Source organism: Mycteria americana, chromosome 8 (assembly GCF_035582795.1).
Source record: "Mycteria americana isolate JAX WOST 10 ecotype Jacksonville Zoo and Gardens chromosome 8, USCA_MyAme_1.0, whole genome shotgun sequence".
Taxonomy (NCBI): Eukaryota; Metazoa; Chordata; class Aves; order Ciconiiformes; family Ciconiidae; genus Mycteria; species Mycteria americana.
The window spans coordinates 1,890,403-1,910,427 of record NC_134372.1 but is presented as its reverse complement, the minus strand read 5'-3'; the positions used below and the strand labels follow the sequence as shown (position 1 = coordinate 1,910,427).

The 20,025-nt window shown below is 40.8% G+C and overlaps 1 protein-coding gene across 3 annotated transcripts in view; it reads right to left on the bottom strand.

Annotated features, from left to right (window-relative positions):
* Positions 1-20,025, bottom strand: part of NR3C1 (nuclear receptor subfamily 3 group C member 1) — a 74,191-nt gene that overhangs the window by 26,844 nt on the left and 27,322 nt on the right. For all 3 annotated transcript variants that reach the window (XM_075509858.1, XM_075509857.1, XM_075509859.1), the window contains one exon: positions 3,571-3,734. In XM_075509858.1, the coding sequence (XP_075365973.1) occupies positions 3,571-3,734 (164 nt within the window). The remainder of the gene's footprint in view (positions 1-3,570; positions 3,735-20,025) is intronic.

Below are 20,025 nucleotides of genomic sequence, written 5' to 3'. Positions count from 1 at the left end.
TGACCCTAGAAATATGGCAACTTGAGCTACATAAATTAAAATAACTCTATTCCTTAGCTGTTAAGAGCAGAACAACAGGAGAGTAGTATCTATTCTTAATTATTTGAATGACATGAATAAGTGTCTCAAGATAACTTTAGAGGAAGGCATTACTAAAAGATAGATCCTTCTCTCAGATAGGGACCAAAACCCAGATGTTTCTTGAGGTGGGAGAAAGCTGCTACCTAGGCTTTTACACTATATTTCAAAGTCCTGATAGTGTAATAGTGAGAAAACCAAGCATATTTCCAAATACTGAGTTATTAACAATGGAGCCTAAGAGTTTTCTCACAGAAAAAGAGCACGGTTAAGGAATTTGTTTCAAGTCAGCTGTGAAAACGATGGGTAAGCAGAGTCCATTACTATGGGTTTAGTCAAACTTCTCCAGTGAAGTGTTTCCAGTTCCTTGATGTTCCAAGGAAGGCCTGAACATTTTTCTGAATGAAACCCCCTTTCTTTTTCATTTGAAGAGGAAGCCTTACTGACCCTTCTGTCGTCTTTGCGTTTAAGATAACTTAGAAAATAGATCCATGATTCACGATTCTGTTTACCATTAGCACAGCAATATGTACAGAACAAATATGCATGCACACACATGAAATATAAACCGATGAATAGCTGTCATCACTGTAGCAGAACAGAGACTATAATTTCATGTCTCACAAAGATGTTCAACTGAGACGATGGTTTCACACAGTCAATACGGATGCTTCAGGTGTAGATTTTCCTGAGCTGTTCCATTTTTTTTCCTAACAAAGAGCTTCATCTCTGGGAAAGTAGTTTGATTTCTTATATTTACTGCTTAGCTACTCTTGCCTTTTATAGGTGAAAGCCACACTATTTCTTTGTATTACATTATATGAAAGCTTTCTTGACACATGAACGTTTTGCAGAAAAATGAAGGGAAGCTGGTTCCACCTTCTGCTTCCCGTTGTCTGACTGCTGCCCAGAGGACATGCCAGTTGCACAAAGGAATGCATTTCAAAAACCAGACAAATATACTTCACAAACAAAACACTGGTAAAAATCGGTAGTGAGCAAATGGAGATATTTCCAAGGGAATTTACAGCAGATAGGTGCACTTTACAGAGAGGCCAGACGCCCTTCAATGTTGCAGCACCCGTAGCACAAGTCGGCGCCTGGGGCTCTGAAGCACTATGAGACTGAGAGTCTTGGCTTATTTGAGCACACAGGCGTATAAAAAGGTTAGAAATTGCAGACAAAGGATTTTGGGAGATGGAAGTAAAAGTGCTGAAGAACAAGGACAATCTGGAGCACAGCAGGAGGCAGAGGTGTTGGGGGAATCTGGTTGTGGAGGGGAGGCGTGAGGACCTGAAGCATGGCGAGGAAGCGGAGGTGGGGAGGAGTGGTGAAGATCTGGGATGGCAGCAGGGTGGGGGTAACATGCTGGGAGCTGAACGGGGTTGGTTCTGGGGCCGGAGAAAATGAATCACGAGGGCTCCGGGCCCTGAAGCACCACGAAAACAAGAACTAGAACAAGATGGCTTTGGCCATATCCTGGGTTCCTGAAGAAAGGCCCATCTGCATGAACAACTGCGTATAAATATACAGCTGCTGTTGCACCTTCATCCTTCCTCTTCTCCTCTAGTTCTACTCTCTGCTGAAAGAAATACACTTTATATTCGTTTTCTAGATACTGATACTTTCAGTTTCTGTGACTATTTCCGTCACAGTATACATGTGTGTACACAAAGCTACAAAAAAGGGTTTCAGGCTAAAGGCTGGATAACCAATGTGCAGAGTCAGCTTGATCTGTATACTAACAGGTGCCTGGCAGCTATTAATAAAAAGGATATTACAGAAATAAATTCTTTCTACATATGTTCCTAATAAGAAAAATGCCTGTAAGAGACAAAAGCAAACTATTTGTTCCTTAAAGTGAATACTAGAACTAATGGATCCTGGAAGAGCTCCTGAAAACATCCACAATATCTAATCAGAAGGATTAAGGTTGGGATAATCTGTGGAACAATAAAAATGAAAGCGGAGGTAAGCCTTGAGAAATTTATTGCAATTTTTCAGCTACAAGCCTGCTAATATTTTTAACAGTAATACAGTTGATATAAGATGCGGGAAGTCGCATCACTGTTCAAAAGGAATTACTGGGTTGATTTCTTCATGTATGAATACTTCTGTGATTTGTTTAAGCTTGAGGATGGGCAAAACCATCACTATGACCATATATTCAGCTGCCATATAATACTACTTCTGAGGGACATCCAGTGACCTTATTTTAATCAAAGACACAGATGATTATTTGCTTCAAATAATGAGCCTGGCTCTAAATGGGAGTGCAACTGCAGGCAGGACCAGTTGGGAGTCACGGAGAGCCCAAGGAGCTCAGTGCTTTGCACTTGAGCTCATATTGTCTCTTGTTATACTTCAGAAACAGCTTCAGCTTCCCACAGAACTTTCCTCTTTCCCCATCCTTTCCCCTTGTGACTAGCAGAAGCTGTGACACGAACTTGACTTCTCCGATCCCTCTCAGAGGCTCTGCATTTCCACGGAGCTCCCTATTGCATGCAGTGAGCTGGGAACTGGGAGAAAGCGCTGCTTCTGAAAGACTGAACGGTGGCTCGTCTTTGTCAAAACAGCCTTCCCTCTTCTCCAGTGAAACCCAGCTTGCAAAAACGTTAGCAAAAAATGACAGTCTGATTCACTTCAAAATACCCAGGAATGGCTGCATGAAGAAGGCATGAGACAGGGAACCCTGTAAGGCTGCAACTAAGAACGACATAATTTCAGAATGGAGGAATCGCTATCATTTCAGAGACACTGAGAATATACTCTAACTTTTCGGCATCTCTCAGAGCCAGACAAACAGCCAGACATCGAGGTACAACCTAGTTCGTTACTAACGGCTACCTGTGCAGCCCCAAAATCACAGATTACTTATTCTGCTATACACACTACAGATTCACATTTAGTTTTCCATCGCCTCTATTTTCTAGAACGATTTTCTTCCTGTGATTAGAGAGAAATCTCAACATATTCCTGTTATCTAGCTACCCCTGCAAATATCACACATGGACATAATATAATCAATATTGCTATTGGAAAAATTGTAAAACTATCACAATCTTGCACACAAGAGACTTATCAAGTTTCATGTACAGTTTTATACACAAAACAGCTAACGTTAAACATAAAAATCCCAAACTTTATAAATATAACACACACAAATATCTGTATATAAATAGGACAAATAAACAAAAACAACAGTGAAAGAAACTGAAAGAAACAAAAAGCCAAGACAACAATACATCCTTTTACACTGTGAGTGAATGGGAGCATTTTATACATGTAAATGGAATCTATGCTTCAGATAATCACACCATTATCAATGTTATTTACTATGAAGAGATGAGTGATATAATGGATGGGATTTTCCAGTAGGATTCTAGCAAAAACACGGATTCTAGTAAGATTGAATAGACTCGTTTTGAATGTGGATGATATGCATGTGGATTTTATATTTCTAAACAGCAAATTCCCCAAAACATGTCTTACCTTCCACAGCTCTTTTGAAGAACACTTTGCAGCTGCCACAAGTAAGAACACCGTAATGACACCCAGAGGCCTCGTCAGAGCAAACAAGACAAAGCTTGGGAGGTGGTCCCGTAGTTGCTGAGGTTGTGGATGGAGAAGAGCTAACATCTGATCTCATTCCAGGGCTAAAAAAAAAAGGCATAAAAATACTTTTAATTAAGATCTATGGGATACTGGCAAACATAATATTCATAACTGCAAGACAGACTGCCCTTATCCTCAAATATTACAATTCTGCACACACAAGTTCACTAGACGCTGAAACAGTGGAGCAATGAATTTTGTAAAACATAAGTAAAGCTGTATGGATTTTTCACGGCCTATTTGACTAGGTCAAGATTACTTCCCTGACACATCTCTGAAGCCAAGTTTCTTGCACAATTACCCTAGCCTTTAAAATCGACTCTTAAAACACGCTCTTATTCCACAGCGTTTTCATTACTGTCACATTCCCTGCAGTCTGCACTGAGTCCTACAGGAGCTTCTTTTCCAGTATCATCATGGAGTTTTCTACTGGGACACTATTATGCAAGAAGCTGTACAAATTAAGCCATATATTGATATATATTTACAGTAATAAATGATCATTTCACCCCAGCATTTTAGGAAAAGAAGATCTATTCCTAATTTCCGGATCTGGTTTTCCTACGTAAACATACAGGCCATCTGCAAATGAAGGGTTAGTTCTAGAACAACAAAAAAATATCATTGTTAGAACAATAAACAATCTACCGTAATCACCTTCGAGCTGCTTCTAATCATAAGGGCTGACCCCACAGCGGTTGTGCCAAAGTGCAGAGGCTAATCTCAGTCAGCACGTGTAAGCGACACGGCCAAAACCTGCCGCGTTACCTGCTGAAGGCTGCCGTCTCACCTCCTGTTATAAGGCACATTGCTGAGCTTATTTTCACAAAGTTTTAAACTTTTCAAATGCAATTTCTATACTGTATGCTATACTGTATGATTTTCACAAAAAATTTGGTCCAACAGAGTTCCAGCCACTTTCCAGATGAAGCTAGAAAATAACACTTTTAAGACTTTGGTGCCTTTACTCGGAAACTCTCCAGAACGTCCACGCTCCCTAACGTGGGCTTAACGTTTGTATGTGGGCTGGCTTTTGCATGGAAAATTCCTTTTCCTCTCCTCGAGAAAGTCTGACCAGATTTGGTCACACATTTTAAAAAACCATAGTTCCCAAACATTCACAAAAACCTTAAAATTCCAGCCCAAATTAACGCACTCCAACGCCTGGGAGGCGTTACTTTTGAACGGGTCACCTCCATATGCCCCATCCCCAGAAAGGAATTGAGAAATGGCCCGTCCAGTGATTCCAAGGACTTCTGCTGGCACATTTACTCGTACCAGGAGGGAGTTAGATAATACAAGCAGACACAAGGAGTGGGAATCCTGCCGCTCAAATAGAGAGGGATAAAAGTCAAACCAGAATAAACTTGTCAACGAAGTCCACGCTTTGACAAATACGGAACCAGAGGGCAGAGAAAAGTGAGAATTACTGGTGTTAGGGAAAAAAATGAGACAGTACAGGCACGCAAAGACCTAAGGTACATGTAGACCCCCCTAAAAAACAAAGTCTGACATGAGCTAGGGGAGAAGGTGACCTGTACTTAAGCTAGAGCAGAGAGGGCTGAGCAGAAAAGTAAAACACAGACAAGAACACAGCAACAGCTCGAACATGCTGGAACAGCTGTGGGAAGGAGGAGAGAAGAGTAAGACCAGAACAAGAGCGGTGCAAAGCCTTCAACAGGGAAGGCTGGCAGTGGGAATGAAGTAGCATGAGTCAAGCTTGAGGAAAAAGGGAAGAAAAAAGCCCACCCAGGAAAGAACGCTTCTTTCCAGAACTTGGAAGAGAACTCAAATCTGTCACATCGCTCCTTTGCGTTCAGAAAATATTCATGAAATGCTGCAACACTTCTTCTACTCTATTAGTCTACACAGAGGCTGACAACCATCGTTAGCTACCCTGTCAATTAAAGTGGAAGTCATCGATAGACTGTAATCCTGTTTATGATCCATATGATGGCTTTTCTGTGTTTCCTAATTAATTTGTCTTCTTTTAAAGAGCAGAAAGCTATAATAAAATACTATGGTTGCACAATCCAGCACTCAACATCCAAGTAATGGCAGAATGTAATTCAACCCAGTTACACGTATTTGATGTCCTTACAAACATGCGTCTAATTACACGCTCATCCCAATTTCTACAAAGCGTGTCTGCCTTCTTCAGTGCAGAGGCGCTCTAGGAATACTGTAACGATGGAAGCTGCCATTTGCATGGCCCCATCTCCTCCGATGAAGAAATCGGCTGATAGAAGCTAATGGCTATGGGTTTGCAGGAGAAGAAACCTCGTGGTTGAGGAAGCCGAGGATTCAAATCTACTTCTGCCTGTTATCACAAAGCTGTGCGTGACGGTATTCGGTTAACACAAACCAGCCTTTCAGAAATCCTGCCTTCTTGAGGATTGAGATCTGGCACTTACTACGAAGAAAGGCACACCACAATCTCAAGTCAATGGAGCTATGCTTTGAGCCGAGCCATGCCCAGCTCCTCTGGCTGAAGAGACCCTTCCCCGCCACGCAACTGCAACGGGTGCACGTTCAACACGGACCGTACGCGTATTGCACATTTGGGGTGCTCCTGCCTTTCCCTGAGCACAGCTCAGCTTTATTCAGAGAGGTAAGGTCTCCGTGCCCTTTGGGCTGCCTCAGGAAGCACAGAGCAGACCCCCACCACTGCCGGAGCAGGTCACCGAGCACCACAGCCTGCTGCGTCACCTCACGTTGGCCCCGGGTGCTGGGCTGCGGCGTGCACGTCTCCTTCGCTCTGCGGCGGGTCTGCTGGCCCACAAAGATTTCAGAAGGAATCCAGAGACGAGAGAACAACCTCAGGCTTGAGAACCCATACGTGGTTCTTTGCTCCCTCACAGCTTTCCTCTCTAATTAGACAAATAATTTTGACTACAAAGCTTTGCTTCCTTCCATGCGATACACATATTACTTTCTTCTGTTGTTTGGTTTGTTGTGGGTTTTGCTTTTTTTGTTTGTTTGTTTGGTTTGGTTTGTTCCCCCCCCAGCCTACTGATCCATTTGGAAAAAGGAATTAAACTGTTTCTCCACTTTGTAGTTTCATATGCAAGAGAAAAAAAAAAAAAAAAATCAACACTTACCTCAAAACCAAACAAAACTCCCTACTAAAACCAGGAATCACTGGCCAGTCAAAAGCTACCTTAAGTTGCCTTATTTTCTCTAAAGTTTTAGGGCCAGTAGCTCCTTTTCTTATTCTAAAAATCTCAGTTTAAACACTGAAATATAGCTGGGAGCCTATGATTTTAAATAAGGAATATATAACTTGAGAACTTTGTTTCATTAAAATGATTAAAACCAGAAAAAGATGGAAGCATCTTTCTATGCATAGTTTTGAAGACAGCTAATTTAGATACAAAAATTAAACTCTTTATACCTTACGAATTTCTGACAAAAGCATTTTTAAGGAAACATTCATCAACTGTCATAGAAACTATGGTAGGGCCAAACATATTCCACCGAAACTTTTCAATCACCTTTAATGTTTAAACAGGGCTCATTTTCTGTACCAGCACCATAGAAAATGTAATATGAGAAAGAAAACAGATGATATGACTTACAAAACTAAAAATAAATTATTACATCGATTAATAAAGCAGTAGCCAGCAATCTAATCTGGGCTTCTGGCATATCTTTTCAAGCCTGGCTATATCAGATAAGGCCAATATTTACTAACTGTGTGGAGAGCTGCCAGACACTGACAGTCCCCTGGTTGTGTAAAACACAATTTTGCTTGCCTGCAACATGGAGAACAGGAGGGACTGTAGTGCATCAGGACTCCGGCAAGAGCTACAACAAACTGGCTTGAGGTTTAATAGAAATCTTTTCCCTACAGAGTTATACCAAGTAGAAGACAAACCACCACTTCCTAAGGAAGAGGTGAGGGAGGGAAGTTACATTCTGAGATAATATAATAATAATAATAATAAAATTACCTTTCAGTTATTTGCAGAAATGTTTTAAACTCAACAAAAACCTAATAAACTATGATCCTTATCTAAATAAAAGAAAATGTCAAGAAGCATAGATGCGAGAGGAAAAATATTCCAAATTTTAAGGGTTCCAAATTTGTAAAAACTGTAATTAAATTGTATTTTGGGAGGCAAGGTGTTAATTTGTTTAAGGGTACTGAGCTCCACTCCCATGTACTTTCAGGAACTATTTATATATAATCTAATTTTATTCATTTGTGTAGATACATTTATCGTTTCCAGTCAAGGAAACATATGGGGGCAAAATGGAAAGACTTAAAGAAAAGAAGATGCAGCTACAGAGCTCTGTAGAAATCAAGTTGTTTAACCAAAGCCATTTCTGTGTTAATAATTTACCAGAGATTTTCAAACCAGGCTCAAGGTTCAAACTTTATTAAAGCCGGGTGTGGTAACGTTTACGGCGGTGTGAAGTTCTCCTTTCTCGGGGTCCCCGTCCACCGTGGGTCACGTCGTCCTTGCGCGGAGGCCGGCAGCGGGGGGACTCAGTCACACCGGCACCACGCTCCCCCGGCAAGGCTATTAAAGCCGGGATACCAGATGCGGGTGACCACCAAATTCACAGCCCTGCAATCAGCTGTAAACATTCGAGCAGACAGATAGCTATTTGCTCTTCTGAAGAAACCTTCCTCCAGTGTAGGCGTCCACTGCTGAAGAAAACATTTGCTTTTTCCTCTTTCTGCTTTATTCTGTCTTTACTGTGAAGAATACCAAACCTCCACGACACAAGTCGGAATACGCACTCCCATACGTTGGACTTACTAACACTGTAACATTATTTTAAACATATACTACCTTCCTGTTACTTCACATTACTAAATAAAAAATCTCTAGTGAGACAATGAAGCCACAAATACTTTCAGCAGCTAAAATTATTAGTCCTTTACAAGCGGCAACTCTTCACCAGCGAACGAAAGCTTAGGATCATCAGCCTCAATCAATTTTGCCCAAGACCATGCCCAGCCCTAGCGTTCTTCTGCTGAAGGGTAAATTCTTTTTTAAAATGTTAAATAAATTAGCACCAATAGCAAGTTACACACGTGCAATGAGAAGAGAACTTGGTTAACAATTTAAAAACCTAACTGCATTTAAGGAAAACGGCTGCAAACTACAGAACAGGAGAAGCAGCATCTCGGGAAATCTGTGGGGCTGCTGGGCAAAGAAGCGGCTGTCACCTTAGCCATTTTCACCGTCGAAAAACAGGCTATCCCAAAGAAAAGTGCAGGGGAAATGCATAATGCAAGTTTTTTTCAGACATACAGACAACTAAGTTATTCCCTGCCGCTATTATAAATTACAAAAGCGGAACACTTGCAACTGGCTCCTAAAAACCTCTAAGAAAATGTTATTCACGTCCAACTGCCAACTCTGAGGAAAGAAACGGATGCAATATGTCTAGGGTTGGAAGAAACAGCTCAGAATTTGACTATATTTATTTTGACTGGTCTTTTGATAAGACTAGTCATTTTGCTCCTACTTCTAATCGAACGCTTCACAGATAGGACTTGCATTCACTCATGACCACAATATACTGCACGCCATCAGCCCTGGCTCTCCAGCGTAAGTCACCTTAGTATTGAACTAACGTATTCTTAAACGCAAGTTACTTATCTGTGTAAGCAGTATCACCAAACTAACAGTAAAGAAACGATTTTCAATGTCATTGCCATCTGGGCCTCATTCTTATCTTCTAGCAATGAGAACAATGTAAACACTCAGCTGCATACACCAACTGATTACGTTTTTTGAATTGCTTATTCTTTATTAACTAGAGAAACTACTAATCATTTTTTATACCCTCTTAGGCAGGAAAGCAGTTTTCAGTTCAAGCAGGAAAAAAATTTAAAACAAGACTTTTATTAAAATAAAAGTGTACTTGCCAATTGAAAATAATTTCAAAAATGCATTTTGCTGAGAACCTCAACCACTGGTTACAATGGTCTCTTCTGTCTCTTGTAACGTACTCACTTAAGTTTAGAGAGACTGAAAATTGGTACGAGCTGGTAAGAACCATCGTTGTCCTCCCAGGCTGCCTGCAAACTCCCCGCAGACAGGCAGGCAGCCTGCGGTCTGCCCGGCCGCGCCGAGGTGCACGCAGCCCAGCCTCCGTCAGCGGGCACGAACACACGGCCCTTCACCCAAAGGCAAAGGTGTCGTGGGGCGCCGACTCAAACATCCCTACTGACTGCCTGAATGCACAAACACCCACAAACCCACCAAACAAACAAACAAGCCCTCCAAATAACTTAAGAATAGGTAGGTTCTGTACAAAAGTTTTCCTTCCCGTTTTGTACTCGGAGAACGGAACTGCTTTGGTAAAAGCGCTGTTCTGGACTACAAGCATGTCCCCAGCAATGCCATAATAAATTAAAAATCTACTACGAATTACAGCATTTAACCAAAGCCTGCGAATAAAAGCATCCAGTATTACTATTTTACAGCCCCTATGAAAGCCAAGATGATTAACACCATTTCCTTTATCACGCACCCAGATAAATGCCGTATCATGACTTGATAAACCAGGAAACCAGATTTTGAACTAACGGTCTAGTCTTGTGCCCATGCCCGTAACACAACCAAGATAACAGCAGCACGAGGAATGGGTCACCCAGAAAGGCCACAGGCAAATTTGTTTCATTGCTGGATGCAGAAACGCGTGGCAGAGAAACATGTGACTTCACAATCAGATTGGCAGGTACCATCGTGCCTCCTCCTGACATCGGCTCTGCATCAGGATAAATGCTATCACTAACTTACAATGGAGTACTGGGATGCTAATTCACAGAAACATTTAAAATATGAGGTATACCTAAAGCAGCAAAGTCTCATAATGAACCTCTCCATCTGCAGAGCAACATACGTTTGACCATCCCTTTAGTACAACCAAAGCAGACTGTAGGATTCATTGCTTTGTATAAAGTCGCCTCAAATACCATAAATATTTTTGCTTATGTTTCCAACAACTCAGGTACATCCTAACAAGGACATTGACCAAAGTATCAAGACGGAGTTCAGAACAAACAACGGCTTCAGTTCACACACAGAAAAGACTTTACATGTATCTGTTATGAAAGATTTTATGATTAAGAATAGAGTTACTATTGGCAAACAAAATAAATTGGAATTAATACCTTTCCTGTAAGTATTGTTGTACAGAACTGGTCCAACCTTGACACTGGTGAGGTTTTGATCAGTCCAGAGGTCTTAAAGAACCTGAATTGCAAACCTAAGCTCTGTTCTCCATAAGTATATGAAAAAATAGTATTCAATCAGAAAACCCAGTGCACAGAAGCTCTGAACATGCAGGAAGTCCTACCGGCTCCTCTTCTGTCCCCAGCACACGCCTCAACACCCCAGCGCTCTCCGGGAAGCACACACCAGTACCGGCACCAGCAGCGCCGGCATCACCGCAGGCTGCGGCTGCTGGGGAGGGGCACGCACAGCCCCGACACGGGAACACTGCACCCCGAGGCCACGCGCTGGCTGGCGCGATCTGCCACTCTGGAGAAGCAGATGTAGTAAATATATGTGCTTAGCGGAGCTTCAGTGACAAACGCGCGTTGCTAAGAATAGGCTTCACAGGGAGCTCGTGTCTTTCTAACGTTAGGCAGAGACAGCAGGGACTATCGTTTGAAGCGCTGTTGTTTCGTTTCTCATAAATTATACTCTATTAAATAACAATAAACCCTGACAGCCCAGGCAAACACCAATAGCACGTTAACAGAGTAATAATTTGCAGAGACTCCCCAATACAGCGCAAGGGAAGTAAACCCACCATATTAAATAGCGCAGGGCCCCTATGCGGGCCCTTTCGGCTCCCTCTCGAGAGTGGTATTGACTCCGGAGCCCGAGGAGCAGCGTCCCACGGCAGGTGACCGGCGCTCTCTTTAATGGCCACGCCAGCGCCGGGCAGGCTCGGAGGAGCCTCCGTCACCCCCAGAGCCACTGGCACCAACGATGCCCCTGCTCCCCGCTCCGAAATGGCGTCCGCTACCATTTTAGAGCTCGCACAGGAGTGAGAAAGAAACACTAACGCAAGTGAGCGACGCGACTTTTTTTTCCCTTTTGGATGCTCTCCAGCACGTAAAGGTTTCAAGGGCACAGGCAAAGCTTTCTTGGAATGGATAAATGGTAATTGATGTTGCAGCTGCAACCTTAGCTAGAGCTCTTGGGATTTCAAATGTACTACAGCCCTAAAGTATTTATGACCAGAATATGATAATTAAATTATATGTTCTAAACTTTTACATTTATTACGGTGCTCCAGTAAAGCAGCCAAAAAGTCTTACCTTCAAGGGTAGGACTTAATTTCTATATGAATCAATTTATGCATATTTTTCTGAAGGTCTTTCTTTTTTTATTTCATTGTGCATCCTTGCTTCCTTAAATAAAGAGGCGGGGGGGGGGGGGGGGGGGGGAAGAGGAAGACAGAAGCCAGTACCCTTATACTTAAATAAAAACTTTACATAAAAAATTTGGAATCAAAGCTTCCTGGGCCGCCCTAATTCTTTATGCTTTGCTGGATAACAAAATATGCATTTGATCTACATACATTTACAGACAGGTTGTGGATCATCGAAAAACTTGGCTTTCAAGAACTCAATCTTGCAGCTACATCCAGCTTTATATGCATACGTACGCACGCTGCATTTACAAACTGAGGTGCAAGCAGGTGTCTCTGCAAAAAGAGACCCTAATTAGGAAGGTTCCAAGACTAATATGCACTCAGTAGATGAAAGCTCAAAAATCTAATTGGAATTAGATTTATAATTTTTTTTTTTAATTGTAAGCACAATACATGTAATTGTTGCTAGTCCATTCAGCCTCTGAAAGCAGCCAGCACTGTTTCCGATCGCGGCACTACAGAGGCATGTTTTACCTGTGTGACACTTTCTTGGAAGCAGTTTCTTAGTTTTCTGAACCTTGCAAACTAACAAAGAGCCAATGTACCCACCAAAAATTTATCATCTTAACATAGGTCCTGTAACATACTAATTTCATTTCCTAGCACACTGAATTCAACAAGACAGCAGAACTTTGGCACAGAGATATTCTGTCATTATTAGAACAGACCCAGGAGCTTAGATCAGTCACAGCGTTTTAGGTTATCCTATATAGTCAGCATATATCGGAAAAGCATTTTACTCCTCATTACAGCACCCTCATTAAGGTGGTACCAGAGGAAGTGAACTTAAAATATTACACAGGATTTGTTCCATTAATGACCTCAGTGTGAGCTATGTACATTGCCCCGGTCTTCTTAACATGAATGCTTGTGTCAATCACAGGCTGCCAAAATGATGCTAGGAAAGAAGGCAAGAGACATTTGGAAAGCTGACTCTAATGTACATGGAAAAATATTAATAGTACTGTTAGAAATGCAGTAAAAAATTAAACTAAACTGCAATAGTCACAGAACAGATATTTTAGAAGCTGCAGGGTAACACTTGCATAGTCAAATTGAGGCATAAGGCTATAAATAAATTCAGACTGGTAATCAGAAAGTTCATTTCTGCTCTTCTGAAAAAAATCAAGACTCTTCTGCTGCCAGTGTAACCCTCTAACAGTAATCCTGACTCTGAGTTTTATGAATGTGTACACACAGTCTTATTCAACACAGTCTGTGCTTTTATCAGCACTGCATAACTATTTTCTGCTTTGCTGAAAAAAACCCAATTAAAAAAATAAAATCAAATCAGTAAACACAAATAAGAAAGTAGAAACAAAACCTTAATTCTTCTTCTTCTGAGAAGGAGGAGGGAAAGATGGAAGCAGGGCAAGAGAAGCAGAAAGGAATGTTTCTTCCTTAATTCTCTCTACAGCCCTTCAAGGAAGCTCTGTTTAGAAGTGGAACTGATACTAAAAGAGCGTCCAGATGGCAAATTCTCCAGTGCACAAACTCCACTTCCTTGTCGGTCTGTACGAAGCCTTGCACAATGTGTCTTTACCCTTGGCATAGGCTTTCACACTTTTCTGTCAATGAAAATAATACATTTACATGCGGAGCACTTTATTATGGAATATTAACCAACGTGTTGTGTTCTGGGCTCTGCTTCGGTGGAAATACATGGAGAAGAGGGACAGGGATGTGTGCCAATTTTAGGTTTTGGCCTCAGTCCATTTGATGTGGATCCAGGATGACTTGGTTGACTGTTGAGTCATAGGTTGGTTCAATTGACATTATTTTACATTTGACTAGTTATTGTTCTTTAAACTTTGAACAGGAGTCCAGAAACTCAAAAAACACCAGTGAACCAAAAAGAAAGGGGCCAAAGCAGAGTTTAAACAAGATTCTTAAGCAAGAAAAATACTTTCCTTAAATGACATCTACTTTTAGCAGAGATGGCTAAAAAACCAAAACCTATCTCACAATTTAAAAAATTTCTGTTATATTACCAAACTTCTGTAATACCCAATATTAACTTCAAAATTTCTGAAGAAGTTCTGCGATATCCTCCTCCCCCCATTAACATAAAGGTGGGAAGGAGAAGCAAACCTTTTCACCTCCAAAATAAGTAAATCAGTGAATGACTACTATATTTTTAACAGACATAACAGTAAAATATTCCTGAAATATTGGATAGTCAATGTGCATACTGTTAATTCACTTCAGCCAATACTCAATCTAGAACTGAAAATAAATGTTAAACCCAAAAGTTACTGTTTCAGTACTGCAGGTAGACTTCTAGTCGGGGTGCGAGAAGCCCATAAATACCATTGGTTTATGTTTTAAAAACATAGGTGTGTTTCACATGGATGGGATCAGAAATGAACTTGCTATACAGATGCATTGCAGACACTCTTAGTGAAGGTTGATTCCTCATATTTTCAACATGTCTACTTGACTCATCTTTTCTCCCCACTCCATTTTACCCCAGTTTCAGACAGCAGGTTATGTTTTCAGTAGGCTTTGATCCCCTGTGAGGGAAATTCAATGCTATATCCACTTGTTTTAAGAAAACTGATCAGCAGCTAAAGAAACAAGCAGAGGAAGAACTTGAGCTATCTTTAATACGAGAAATGCAGCGTGAAGGGAGGCTGGGCTTTGTTACAATCATCTAGCAAGGAGGGAATCAGCTTTCCTAACAACTTCCAAGAGCACGAAAAACAAACAAAACCCAATAAAAACATGGTATCTTGGGTACTTTGCTGGGAGACAAAAATACTTCTGATGATTCTGAGATCTTAGTCACAGAGGAGGATGACTGCAGGATGTTCTTCTCAGTGCTAAAGGCCAGAATTGAGGTTCAGCGCCAACGTAGTAGTAAGAACCGTGTAAGATGCTACCCCTGACGCGTGTGGATTATGTTCCACACTTAAGTCATGAGCAATAGCTTCACTTGAAAGGGTGAAGACTGTTTTTTACCACAATGGAGAGAGAACAGTAGTTCTTGCAGGAAAGTTAAGGAGCAAATTCAAAATTCTTGGTGACTTAAAAATCAGAAAGCAGCTGAAGTACAAAACACTGTGATGGTACGCTGCAAAGTTCCCCAAGGGAACGGCAAAGACCTCCCACTCTGAACACTACCAAAAGGTCGTCTTTCATTTTTTACGTTTAGTTTTTGGTGCGTCTTATCCTTCATATCCAGACCTGTGTGTGTACATGACAGAGCTTAAAACCGACCGAACCTGTCTAAAAGGTATTCTCCAAAGTCTTACAAACACTTTTAATGCCCTTAACAACACAATTTCATTTCATTTCAACTGGCCTCTGACACATTTGATGCAAAGAATATACACAAACCCACTCTTCCCCACACACGAACAGGAAGAAAAGCATGTAATAGGTCTGTTTATTGACACAAAATCAGCCATCTAAACTTGTGTAATATTTTCAGAAGGACAAGCCACAAGTACTACCATAGACCTGCAAGATGTGTACAGCTATTGTATGCAATTTTCATGGCACTTTTAAGTCAACTTTATTGAATTATCTGCTAGAGTGCTATAATGACTTTTGTCAACACTGTTAAGCAATTACAGATACAGTTTCTGCTATAACATGCATACGCAGTAGGTTATTATCTGCTTTTATTTCCACCTGGCACCCACGTCACACACTCAAGGCTATCAAGATATTTCATCACATCCCTCTTGTTGCATACTCCCGGACTTTACAAGCACTTCTCGTCTTGGTTTTTTTCCCCCACGATACTTTGAGGTCTTGCCTTCTTTCTCTCTCCTGGATTTCTCATATGATTTTATCCACTTTCCTCTGTCCTCTTCCTCCACCCCTCCCCGTCAGATGAAGGAAGCTCTATTCCTTCCTCGCTGAACCTCACACGGTTTCCTGGCCACATTGTTCCTCTCTGCCTCTTGTATATTTTCTCTTCCTGAGCAGCACTGGGAACCCCTCCCAATTTAAACTCCATCTGTAAACTTCATTAACAGGCTGTTTACCTCTCTCACATAACTATCACAAAGGTGACTAGGCAGATAATCCTGGAGTCTCTCCACACCCATCTCCACACCGTCTCTTTTCTCCGAGAGCATCTCTTGTGTCTCGCAGACCACTCTGCGCATTGTGCAGTTATCTCAAGTTTGAAACAGTGGGAACTCCAACATTGTTTCAGAAATGTGTTAAAAACTTTCCTGGTGGGAAACTATGTTTTGCTTTCCTGAATTTCAGAGTTCATTACAACTAGATGCACTCTCATAAAGGTCCTGATGGCCACTACCAAGCTCTTACAACCCATACTAGCTATCATTGTCTTCCACTATCTTTCACTAACAATTTGGTTGCTCAGATTTGCCAGGAGGAAAGGTCATGATACCTCAAATAGAAAATTTTAAGTGATTGTAATTAACTGTGGTCATTGTTCAAGATTTACTTAATGGAGTATATATTGCGTTCACATCTGCAGCAAGTTTTTAAGTCACTGCTGTTTAGTGTATAAAGTCTGTTCCAGTAAGAGTTGTAGTACTCCTACAAGTATTTCCAAAATGGAAAGTTGTTTGTTACTGAAACAGTAGTAAATGTAATAGGAAATAAGGCAGAATTCACTGCATGATGATTTTAGAAGAGGCTAGAGATCCCTCTACTCACTACCTGAAGAAAACATGTGTTTAATTCAACTTCTCAAGACTACGTATTAGCCACTAGGTCCTTACTTCCTTGCAAAAGTACAAGTATAAAGGCTACTGATAAAACAGGTATTTCATCAGTTTCTCCCATTTTTCATGAAACCAAACAATATAAAAGTACAAAAATACTGCTTTTTGAGCTGCAGCTAGGAAGGGTTTCAAAGCACAGAAGGTGCTATAAGAACCTGAAAAGAGCACACAAGAGATGAAAATCTGGCAAAGCCAAAGACACAGGATAGGGAGGAAAAACATGAAGGTTTATCTGCCAATTCCTTCAAACATGTCTGTTACCTGTCAGATGAACAGTCAATCAATCAATCCTGCCTTTTAAAAATATTTACATAAAGCAAAGGGGGGAAAAAAAGATTCATGTCAATCAGACATTACTGAGAAGACCCCACTGCGGTACAACTTTCACTTACTAAGTCCTAGCTTCATAATCCGCTTTTTCAGCGGCGACTACTACAGCAACAAAACAAACCAGCATTCAAACTCCCGTGGTGCAGACCCCACAGAAGTGCCGACAGTCATACAGACAGGAACAAGCTTTTTACTCCAAACAATCTACTGCTACGGCTTTAGATAGCTGAGCACACCTTCTGAGACAAAGCCAACCGCCACAGAAACATGTCCTGCTCTGACAGACACTCTGGCAGCAGGCAGTGCCCTTCATCCAGTATATACCGATGCCCTGGTCCTGGGTATACGAAAGAGAGATGCATCAAGACCCCTGTGCAATGGTCAAGAGAGAGGACTCCCTACAGCGAAGGCCAAGCTCCTTTCCTTATTAACAGCTGAAGCTTAGCATGGAAAAGCAACCAAAAGGAAAAACTTGAAACTCAAGAAACTGTGTCCATGTCTGTAAATCACAATTTACAGATTGCGTAAAATGAAATTATTTTCATAATGGTAGTGTCCAAATCTCGAATTGTTTTAAATGCTGCACCTCTTGCTGCCCCTCAGCATCAGTTGGTCTGAGTCTGGCTTTGGTTTCTAAGTAAAGTCCTAAACTGATACCTAAACACACAAACCAAGCTTAAGAGAGAAGAGATGCTGATATTCAGAAAGTCTCAATTTTTCAAATAAAAAGCACACTATGGTGCTTTTCTTTTATCTAGAACACAACATTCTGATTTTAAATAAGCATTTTTCATATTGCAGTAACAATAACTTGTACTGTTACTGCATCTTCAGGAGACATTGATCAAATGGTTCAGCAAACTGCAATCCTGTCTGAAATTCTATCTCATACCAAAGCTTTTTTACCCTTGTAAAGCTTTTCTCAGATTCATGGAGCTTCAGAGAAATTAATTCAATAACAACACATCTTTATGAAACAGGAAAGTAGTTAATCTTTGCTTATTTTTAACAGAGGTTGAGACCGAAGCTGCACACAAGCTTCCAGACATGTCAACAAAAACAGGGTTCCAAAACTAGAGGACAGCCGGGACCAGGCTGGCTCCTCCAGAGCACCGCACGCTCTCGGCCCGGGTTCTCAATAGCCCTCGATAGCACGTAACTACCGCAGGACTATTTTTAAGGTGAAATAAGTAACTGTATGGTCAAAGACCTGCATTATTTCCAGTTTGTGCTAAAGTCTGTTAGACTCTATAGTCTTTGAAGTAACAACCAAGTCCAATGTTTCTGTTATACCACTTACATGTTTCATCTGAGAAACATTAAACAAAGGTCAAATTGACAAACAAGAAAGTTTGCTAATAGGAACAAACTGAACACTGATTGCACACTTAACTCTTTGTTTCAGCATGCTCTTCTTAAAGCCGGTGGTTAAACCTGTGTTTAAAAAGGGATTCGCTTTGCACAAGTTTATGATTGTACGTGCAGTGCCGCTGTCGTTACACAACGAGCTGTTAGTTGTGAATCATCCCACAGCACATGCAGGGTTTTTAGTTTTCTCTTTGCCTAGGGAAGTTTCCTCAATCTAATACACTCATGACAATATAGGAACGGGACCTAGCTGAGAGAGGCAAACCAGATTTTAAAAGTTAAGTAATACCTGATTCATGCAAAACAGACACAGGCTTAATGTTTCAGTGTCTAAAATGGCTGATTTTTAAAATATAACCGAGATGGTATCAACAAATAAACCACCACCACAGAAAATGAAAAATAAAAGTAACTGAGAACGAACACATCCTAAGAATAAAGTTTTAAAAAATTAAAATTTAGGGTCAGACTTACGGTCCAAATTAATTTCACCTAACTTCAGGAACCAAAGGAGGTACTAATTTGAGAAGCATCGCTACAGTGAACACCTACCTAGTCAACACAGAGAAACACTTAACAGCAAAGACTAATTCAAGCCTGTTTCTCCCTCCCACTGCCTAATGTAGAAAACTGAACTTTGGATAATTATGCTTTTAAATTTGAGAGCTCAGCACACCTAAATTTAGATGAGATTAACCAAGGCCTGAATATAAATTAGAGTCAAATGGATATGAAGGAATTATTTTCTTAATTTTGTATTTTCTTATTTCTGATGCTGAATGCATAATCATTATATATAGTTTTCCCTACCTCTAATATAGATTTTCCTGTTAACACTTATTCTGTCATTCAAGACATAAGAATTGATTCTCCAAGGCGTTGACCTATTGTCACTTCCCAGTGGCTTCGAAAGCTATGGACGCTGAGGACTCTCTAGTGCCGGAAGAAAAGCAAAGCAAGCATCATGAGAGAAATACGGTAATTGTCTCTAACTGATAACACTAAAATAACAAACCCACCAACTTCCATTATTTATGCTACTTCTCTGTATTTTGGAAGCTGTGGTGTTTCAAAAAGCTTGGACTGGTCACAACTTAAACCATTTTTGCACTGCAACAATCCATAATGAAATAACAAACAGAGCCAAAGGTCCGTAGTTTTTCATCTTAGTTGTAGATGGCTTGAGTGAGGCCAAGAACTGGAGATAAGCAGGCCAGCCTTTTCAAGGAGAAAATGATAAGTGTTTCCCTGTATTGCTTATTCTTGCAATTTTAATCACAAGTCTTGCAGCATCTGGCATTTTTCCTTTAGCTCTGCTTAAGGGCTTACAATTGTGAGAATCTCTCTTTTCTCAGAAAATCTGTACTGAGCTGAAAAATGTACGCACCGAAGGGTTAAAAAGGCAAAGCAGCACGTCCATGAGTATTTTTCAGCACCTCATGACTAAGTCGAACCTCAAACCACGGTGCTGGTAGTGTTTTTAAGCTTTAAAAGAAAAACTTGAAATGAAGAA